Source organism: Hemibagrus wyckioides, linkage group LG04, assembly GCF_019097595.1.
Source record: "Hemibagrus wyckioides isolate EC202008001 linkage group LG04, SWU_Hwy_1.0, whole genome shotgun sequence".
Classification (NCBI taxonomy): Eukaryota; Metazoa; Chordata; class Actinopteri; order Siluriformes; family Bagridae; genus Hemibagrus; species Hemibagrus wyckioides.
In genome coordinates, this window is record NC_080713.1 from 793,699 (window position 1) to 803,698 (window position 10,000).

The window sequence follows — 10,000 nt, forward strand, 5'->3', positions numbered from 1 at the left end:
TTGTGCGGCATGTTATGACCTTGCTGGGGCTCCTTTAATTCTATTTTTTTTAAATAAAAAAGTTGCAGTGTTTATGATCCAGAACAACATCCTGACTTCACTGACAACAAAAAGACAGAGAAAGAGTGACTTCTGAGTGCTGCATGCTCTAAATCTAATCCAGTAATGCAGCTCAGCCACAGCAGAGTGGGCTCTCAGACACACACTTCAGACACTTCCTCCTTTTTAAAGGGTGCCATTCATTTTGTGCCTTATTGAACAGCTAATCTTTGAATCTGTTCTGGAATCAATAAGTCACTGAAACATTAGAGAGCAATCCGTTTATAAAATCACAGAAACCCACTGATGGATTTGATCACACTTCCTTTAAACGCCTGTGAACGTTTCAGTAATAACTGAGTCTGAGACCAGTGTGATAAAAGAAGCTGCAGATTATCAGATTATCAGTAGGAACTTGCTCCTGCTCCCTCTGGTGGTGTTCTGCAGTACAAGTGTAGAATTTTTTTTCATTTCATTGTCTGAAATGAAACGACATGCTTATCCGATCTAACCTCGGGTCACGGGGAGCCTATCTCAGGCATCATCGGGCATCAAGGCAGGATACACCCTGGACAGAGTGCCAACCCATCGCAGGGCGATTTAGAGACTCCAATCAGCCTAGAAGCATGTCTTTGGACTGTGGGAGGAAACCGGAGCAAATCCACCAAGCACAGGGAGAACATGCAAACTCCACAGTTTAGAATTGTATAGAATTTGAGATAATAAAAACATTGCTGTTGTCGTTCTGAAAGAGATCTGAGAGCTGCCAGTGTCTTCATGTGTCATAGTCAGGGCTTATATATTTTAGCTATTTTTTATAAACCTACATTTTATATTAATTGCAATTAGTCAAGTAATTATTACTGCATGAAGTAATAATCAAATAATTATCAATGCATTCTGTGAGACACTTCAGAAAACATACTACACCAGTGTATTCCTAGACATTTTTTAAAATTTAGATTAATCTATACTATTCTACATTTCTCTTTCTAGCTAAGATCAAGCTAGCATGAGGCTAGAAATGATGGAGCTTTTACAAATCACAGATCATACATCAGGCCATGAGATAATAATGATACTGGAATTCAGGGTCCAGAGGATCAGCAGCAGCTGTAGGATTTACTCCGTGTGTCATATAACAACTTATATTCAGTATAAAATATTGTAAAAACATTACTAATAATTATCAGTTCACTTCATATAACCTGACTGAAAGACTACAGAATGAATGGTAAGAAATATATGATATATAAAGCATATAAAATTACTGGTTCAAATCCCCAGGTCCACCAGTCTGCCACTGTTGGGCCCCTGAATAAGGCCCCCAACCCTCAATTGCTCAGTTGTACAAAAATGTGATAAAATGTAAGTCGCTTTGGATAAAGGGCAACTGCCAAATACCGTAAAAGTACTAATTTATATCTTTGTGTAAATTGTAAATGTCTGTATGTAAATAAATATATTTATAGTTTATATATATTTATATAAACAGTATATGAGTATGAATAATATGAGAATAATATGAATAATGAGAAAAAAATGTCCATTCCTCTGACACTCATATCTCAGAAATGTATCTCAGGTAGCTGTATGATACGAGCAAACATTTATTTATTCAGATAAACACCATGTTAAAGTTACAACACAAATATTCCTGGCAATAACAAAAGATTCCTTCATCAGTATAAATGTTTGACCCTCAGGTCAGATCTCAGTTACACACGATGTTGATCTCTGAGCGTAAAACAAATAAAACATTAAATTTACACAAAAATTCCTAAAGTGAATCTACACCTAATGTGATCTCCAGGATTTTCCACACTTTATTTGCCTCAAACATACTTTTACAGTTCAACAGTATTTAAAAAAAAAAATCTTATTGTCAGGTTTTACTTCATGAATTTTATCCCTTATGTACAGGAGAAAAGATCATATTCCTACAGGTGACTATGACCCCTGAGGGCTACACATCTCCTCCTTAACCCCAAACCTCCAGGGTTCACTCCTGGTTAAAAAGCATCTTTACTTTGATCATTTCCTCTAAAGAAATAGTTCTCTGTTCAAGCTCCACTTTATCTGGATAGTCCACTTTAGACTACATGTATATTATAATCCTAAGCTTTCAGTAGGTGCTAGAACAAACTGATTAAACTATAGATTGTCTAATAAAATCCAACAAACTGGACTATCCACATCACAAATGGGGACTTGAGTTGCACAAGGACACAGTGTCTTGAGACTAGATTTGGAATTTGGCAACCTTGGGGACCTTCAATTTAACTCAGCTCACCCGTGAGTTCTGACTAAGATTTGCAGTTCAGAGTCTTGAAACTTGGCTTGGACTTGCAGCAATATGGCTCAGACTCGGAGAACAGAAAACTGGCTCAGATTTTCAGTTCAGGGACTTTGGACTTGACTTGGACTTACAGGAAAGAGACTTGAGACTTGACTTAGACTTTCTGAACAGAGACTTGAGACTTGACTCAGACTTGCTGGATATAGACTTGAGACTTGACTCAGACTTGCTGGACAGAGACTTGAGACTTGGACTTATGGCTGAGAGACTTGAGTCTCAAACTTGCAGCTCAGATTTGAGACATGATTTGCTGCTCAGAGACTTGACTCAGTTTTGTGGACTTCACTTGGACTTGAAAGTGTCTTGCACATCTGTTCAAATAAATTCAGGGAAAAAGTGGAAACATGTCTGATTTTAATAATATCAGGTGGTTTCAGTAAATCACCAAAAAATCCCTCACAGTTCAGCACTTCAGCTTCAACAGAACAACTGAACCCCCTAACTACTGGTTGGTGATGATGACTCGATGACAATTTACAGATGATTCCATCCTCAGTTAAACTCAGACATGTCCTGATGGCTGTGCAGACATCTAGCTTGCTTGGCACTGAGAGAGCTGCTGAAGGGGCTGGATCAGAACTTGTTCAATTCAATCTTGCTTACACAGAGGTGTTGTGTGTCACATCACTGGATAATGGAGACAACTTTTTGTTGAAATTTGTAAAGCTGGTGGAATGGGTGGTTCTGAGTGAGCGTTCCACAGTATCGCGTCCTCTGTGTCTGGGAGGAAGAGTCTGACACCGGGACTTGGTTCTGATTGATGGGTCCTGGAGTGGAAGTCCTTTTGCAATGCTTCCCATTAGTTCAGGTTTGGATGGGGGTCTTGGTAGAACAGATGACTGACAAACTGCAAGTTCTGGTCTGGATGGAGGGCGTGGCAATGCTGTTGATGAGCTGACTGAAAGCTCTGGCTTGGAGGGTGACTGTGCCAAGGTTTTTTGGCTGCTTGTTATCTCCGGTTTGGATTGAGGACATGGCTGTGCCTCTGTCTGGAGCTCTGTTTTAAAGGGATGGCAAGACAGTACTGAGAACTGCCTACTAAAAAGCTCTGTTATAGGAGATGTTTTTCTGGAATGATTTTTATCCTGAGCTGGTAAAGGTACAGTGGGAGTATCCTGTATGAGTTCACTGGTTGCTTGAGGAAAGTTCTGGTTGAAATGTACAAAGCTGGTGGAGTGGCTAGTTCTGCCTGAGCTGTCTCCGGGTTGGTCTCCTCTATGTCTTGGTGGAAGGGTTTGGCAGCGGCTCCTGGACCTGGATCCTGGATCTCGAGGTGGAGGTCCGTTTAGATTAAACTCTTGGTAGTTGGATGCGCCTACTGGTTTTACTGGACTCTGAGGAACAGGCTGATTTAAGTGAGGATCTGATGTGGTAAGAGATTGACAGTCGTTTGCAAGGCTAATCGGCTCAATGGTGGTAGATTCAGCTTCCTCTCTTGGTAGGTTCTCCTTGTCTGCAGTCTGTAACTCATTCTCAGTTGTCTGGCTTTGCAGCATGATGCTACAGTCTGGCTCAATCTCTACAGTCTCCTCCTCTGAGTTATTGATTGTTATGTTGATTTTGGCAGGACGCTGTGATTGCCTTCGCTGCTTCTCCACCTCTTCGCTAAGAAGAAGATCTAGCAACAAGGCTTTTTCCCGCTTCAGGCAGTCCTTCAAAGAGCGGGGAACATCTGGAATCAACCATGCCACCAGCATACTGAGAAACATTGCCAGGTTCTGAAACACCCACAAATGCTAAATGAACAAACCATCAAGTTGGAGGCAAAAATAGAAAACAACTATATAATACATGAACTGTAACTTTTAGCCACTTCCTTTTGCCTGTTGAATGAACTGCACCTTAATGAAAACACTGTAAAGCCTTTCCCTTCCCCTAAGTGACCCCATCACTTCTGTAGTAACTGTGCTCTTAGAAACAGGGATTTGTCAACATTTGTTTAATGGCTTCAGCTTTCTAATCATCTTTTTTCCTTCTGTCCAGGTTCAGTTAAGATTCTCGAGCCTTCTCAAAGACAGACAAATCTTTCTCTCTTTAAAAAAGTTTGTCACTTTGGGTGAAACCCTTAAAGATTCAGTTTAGACCCTAATTATGCCTTGAGAGTTACTTAAAGAAAGGCACTCTATTAGATCAGAAACCAACAAAATTACCAAGATTTAGAAATGCTATGTTTTTCACTCTTTTGCTCTCTGGCACTGACCTGGAAAAAGATGACAAATGCAAGTCGAGCAGCGAGCACTGACCAGTACTGCTTAGAGAGCTGATAGGACTCAGGGGACCAAGGGGGATCCCGATAATCTTTATACCTGAAGGATAAAGAGAAGAGAAGATGTGATTGTCATTGCTGTTATTAAAGAAGATCTTTGTGTGGCTTTGGGAGTACATGTGCACCTGCAGATACGCAGCTCCCGGTCGAGGCGTGTGCTGTTGGGTGCGGTGCCAGGCTTGAAGTTGCTGGTGTTGAAGTACGCCAGTGTGTGGTCAATAAAGCCATGCATGGTTCCTGTCTCACTGTACAGGTACTGATACACCATCCGCGGAATGAACTCTGACGTGAAGGAAATAACAAACGCCTGAGAGGGAAGAGTTTAAGAATAAGTGCCAGTATATACCATATGGGCCAAAAGTTTGTGGACATCTGATCACATCCATACGTGTTGAACATCTCATTCCAGATTTATTCCCTTTCATGATCTAATCAGCTCCATTCTTCTAGAAGGTTCTCCACTAGATGTTGGATTGTGTCTGTGGAGATTAGTGATCATTCAGCTACAAGAGCTGGGGATCAGTGGGGTTGAGTCAGAGTCAGGCCTCTGTGCAGGACACTCCAGTTCTTCACTCCAACCTTCACATCCACACCATGTCTTCATGTCTTCCATCTTTGTAGTAGCAGTTTGTGGTACATCAGGGTGTGATGGTCAGTTGTCCACATACTTTTGGACATATAGAGTAGTATTACTGATCTAACTGATTATTGATCGTAAAGTAGATGCCGCCCTACAGCTACAATTAGAATTAAACATAATCTATCATTTAAGCAAGAACACACTATGAGTTAGAACATAGGGTTGTGTTTGTTACACACGTTTGTGATTACTGCAAACTTGCTGATTCCACTCAGGATGTTGTACCAAATTCCTAAGAAATAAAGAGACAGAGATTAATCTAGAAATAATCGTGTTCAGAGGAACACAGAGAACTTCACCAACACAAAGAGGAATTCAGGAGGAGCTTCAAATCAATGAACCATAACAAGTGCGGCAATTAACTGTCATGGCAACAGGAAACAAAAACAGGAAACACTAACCATATAAGGCAGTGCAGAGAGTATGTAAGATGAACCAGGACAGATAGTGTTAGAGTTTAACTATAAAAAATAAAATAAATCTTTACCGATCTCTTTTGCTCTGACTGCATCAGGACGGCGGATTTCTGTTACAAATTTTGCAGCATCGAGTCGAATCTCAATCATGTTATTGAGCAGAGCAAAGACGGGAGCCAGCGGGAAAGAGGCCACGAAGAGCGTAACGAACCCGTACTGGATAACTGAACAGAAACACGGTCAACACCTCAAGGCTCTAAAAAAGTCTGAAAGTCTCAATCCAAATAACAGCCATTTCTTAATCATCAGAAATGTCATTAAACACCATTAATGTTGCTAAAGCTAAGAGCAGCACGCTAGCTCAGATCCACTCACTCATTTCCATATACTCCGGGCTCAGGCCCTCGTACGGCTCCAGCTGGTAATCCAAGTCCCAGCGATGCCGTGGACGATTCGGATCCTTGTCCTTCTTCTTCTCCCCTCCTTCTTTCTCCTCTTTATATTTACGATACATCTTCTTTAGCTTTCTTAAGCAGGGCAGAGAATAATTCATTAACAGTATGTTAGTGTCAGGAACTACTGGGAAAATTCCCTGACAATTCTGTTTGTTTCGATGACTTTAATGTCTTGTAAAAATGTTTTACAAGACGATTTAATGTCTTGTAAAATACTGTGTGTGGTGTGAAAGTCTCTCTGGGAACAGAAACAGTGCAAATGAAGGTGATTGAAGGGCAAGTGTTACATTTGGAGAAGCTCATCTCTGATATTTGGCTCTGAGTTGTTAATTGGAAGATCAGGGTTCAATCCCCAGTACTGCCATGCTGCCACTGACACACACACTGAACAAGGCCCTTAACCAACCCTGCTCCATGGGCACTGCATCATGACTGACCCTGCGCTCTGACCCCCAGGGGTGGGATATGTGAAGAAAGAATTTCACTGTGTAGTAATGTATATGTGATAAATTGAGGCAATTTAACTTATATGAAAGCAAAACAAAATCATTTAACACACAATAATATATATAATAAGTTTCTTTAAACTTAAAGTTATTTTAACTATTTGTTTATAGCAGCTTGAACATTGCTAGGAATTTCTCATTGCCTTTAATCAACATTACACATAATTAGCATAATTACTCAAACATTACACACACACACACACATACACACAATGTGACAACAACTAAAACATGCAAAAACTCACTGCAGTATGATTTTCTTCACCTGTTTTAAGTGTGATGTAATTTGTTATGTATTAATTCTTTGTAAAGCTCCAGCCAGGGCATATCCTCTTAATTCCACACAGAGTTTATTAGATTTATTAGAAAACAAGTTTGTTTTTGGTCTTAGTAAATCAGCCACCGAAGAATTAGTCAGGTGACATGACAGTGTGTGTGTGTAACTCACGGGATGGCGATCTCAAACACATTGTTCTGGATGAGCTGCTTCCCCAACATGATCATACCCAGCTGGATACACACTTCAATCAGGCAACCTGCTGGAGCACACTGAGCACACACACACACATACACACACACACACAGTCATCATACAAGTCCATGCAGAAAGTGTGTGAGTGCAAATAAAGCTTGTGATTCTCACCTCCTCCATCCGGAAATCTTTAAAGACGTAGACATAATCACCAGGCCGTCCTGCGAACCTGCAGGAGGAGTTTGGTGTGTACGTGAAAGTCTTTACACTGTGTACAACACTCACACATCACACCTGTAAACACTTAAGCTTTAAGCTCCACACCACGCGAATGTGTGTCCTGCAGCAGTGTGTATGTGGAAATGAGGGAGTCTGACCAACCTGCCCTTGAAGAATGCCACGTAGAAGACAGGTGCAAAAGCGTTCATGCTCTTGAGCAGAAAAGTCTTCAGGATCAGGTGTTCCTCAAACGCTGCTTCAGTCTTCGGAATCTCTGCAATCCCACAAACACTGCTACGTTTCCATCACGCTTCATCACCACATTCCTTCATCCCTCCTTTCTTTCTCTCTTCACACTGAACCTGGTCTGTGGCTATACAAACATATCACACACACACACTGACTGACCTAACTCTGTGATCCAGGCTGCCACGGCTCCGTAGATCTCATCCAGCACCAAGACCACCAGCAGGTTGATAATGACTGCTGTGGTTGTCACGGTAACCCGCACATTGGCCTTGGCCTCGTGGTCCGGGTTCATCGACATCACAGCGAAAACAATGATGCGGTACAGAATGACACCAGACACCGCTGCTAGTGTGACCACCACCTACACACACACACAGGTCAGGAGAGTGAGAGTGTAAGGTCAGTCAGTGATAAATTCATGTCCATACATTTATAATTTTCACACTGATTACTGACCATTAGGAGGATGGAGGAAATGTTGATGCAGTATCCCGGCAACCGATCTCTCCATGTCAGAGATTCTGATGCAAACTACAGAGGAAATAAAAGATTTTAATTTAATAACACTCGTGTAGAATATCTCAGACATCACAGACGTGCCTCAAACTGTACAATGTTTAAAGTTTTATTTCACAGGAAAAGGAAAAAATGTTAGTTATGAAAAACCATTTAAACTTATTATTCTGCTTATTTTTACTTATTTTGTCTCACATTTAGCCAGCATGCTAATGGAACACCTTGATAAATACAACACAGTGTAAGAAAAGATTAAAACATCTATATGTCTCTGACTCTGGCTCTGTTACTCTGACTCTGTGACTCTCTCTGACTCTGTCAGATTTCCCATGAAATACCTATTATAACTAGCAGAACTAATTAAACTAGTTAAATCAGTCTTCTTCTTCTTCTTCTTTGGGCTTTTCCCTTCAGGGATCTCCAGCGAATCATCTCTCTCCACCTATCCCTATCTTCTGCATCCTCAACACTTACACCCACTAGCTTCATATCCTCATTTATTACATCCATATACCTTTGGCCTTCCTCTTTGCCTCCTGCCTGGCAGCTCCATGTCCAACATTCTCCTACCAATATCCTCACTCTCCCTCCTCTGGACATGTCCACACCATCTTAACCTGGCCTCTCTAACTTTGTCCCCCAAACGTCCAACATGAGCTGTCCCTCTGATGTCCTCGTTCCTAATCCTGTCCAGCCGTGTTCCTCCCAAAGAGAACCTCAACATCTTCAGCTCTGCTACCTCCAGCTCTGACTCCTGTCTCTGTCTCAGTGACACTGCCTCTAAACCATACAGCATGGCCGGTCTCACCACTGTCCTGTATCACCTTCCCCTTGATTCTCGCTGAAATTTTAAACTCCTGTATTTTAATCTTCCTGTTTGAACTTAAACTCCTGTACCTTCTTCACCTCTTCACCCTGTAATCTTACTGTTCCACTTCCCTCCCTGTCATTCACACACATGTACTCAGTCTTACTACCACTGACTTTCATTCCTCTTCTCTCCAGCGCAAACCTCCACCTCTCCAGGTTTTCCTCCACCTGCTCCCTGCTCTCACTACAGATCACAATGTCATCTGCAAACATCATTGTCCAAGGAGACTCCTGTCTGACCTCCTCTGACAACTGGTCCATCACCATAGCAAACAGGAAGGGGCTCAGAGCCGATCCCTGATGCAGTCCCACCTCCACTCTGAACTCCTCTGTCTGACCTACAGCACACCTCACCACTGTCCTGCTCCTCTCATACATGTCCTGCACCACTCTGACATACTTCTCTGCTACTCCTGACTTCCTCATACAGTACCACAGCTCTTCTCTTGGCACCCTGTCATACGCTTTCTCCAAGTCTACAAACACACAGTGCAGCTCTCTCTGACCATCCCTATACTTCTCCATCAACATTCTCAGAGCAAAAATTGCATCTGTTGTGCTCTTTCTGGGCATGAAGCCATACTGCTGCTCACAAATTTCCACTACCTTCCTTAACCTAGCTTCCACTACTCTTTCCCAGAGCTTCATAGTACAGCTCATCAACTTTATCCCCCCATAGTTGCTGCAACTCTGCACATCACCCTTATTCTTAAAGAACAGCACTAATACACTTCTTCTCCATTCCTCAGGCATCTTCTCACTCTCTAAAACCCTGTTAAACAGACTAGTTAAAAATTCCACTGCCGCCTCTCCTAGACACTTCCAGACCTCCACCGGGATGTCGTCAGGACCAACTGCCTTTCCACTTTTCATCCTCTTCAAAGCCTTCCTGACTTCATCCTTTCTAATCTTATCTACTTCCTGTTCCACAGAGTTCACCCCTTCTACTCTTTTTTCCCTCTGATGTTCCTCATTCATCAGCTCTTCAAAGTT

The 10,000-nt window shown here is 41.9% G+C and overlaps 1 protein-coding gene across 1 annotated transcript in view; it reads right to left on the reverse strand.

The window, feature by feature from the left end:
- Positions 1–1,619: 1,619 nt before the first annotated feature.
- The window catches only part of ano2a (anoctamin 2a), a 27,770-nt gene continuing 19,389 nt past the window's right edge, over positions 1,620–10,000 (reverse strand). Inside the window, exons 17-27 of the mRNA XM_058388302.1 lie at positions 8,078–8,152; positions 7,781–7,982; positions 7,535–7,646; positions 7,325–7,382; positions 7,130–7,230; positions 6,096–6,247; positions 5,792–5,944; positions 5,484–5,536; positions 4,790–4,971; positions 4,599–4,704; positions 1,620–4,116 (exon numbers count right to left, since the gene is read on the reverse strand). Coding sequence (XP_058244285.1) covers positions 2,998–4,116; positions 4,599–4,704; positions 4,790–4,971; positions 5,484–5,536; positions 5,792–5,944; positions 6,096–6,247; positions 7,130–7,230; positions 7,325–7,382; positions 7,535–7,646; positions 7,781–7,982; positions 8,078–8,152 — 2,313 coding nt within the window. The 3' untranslated portion in view covers positions 1,620–2,997. The remainder of the gene's footprint in view (positions 4,117–4,598; positions 4,705–4,789; positions 4,972–5,483; positions 5,537–5,791; positions 5,945–6,095; positions 6,248–7,129; positions 7,231–7,324; positions 7,383–7,534; positions 7,647–7,780; positions 7,983–8,077; positions 8,153–10,000) is intronic.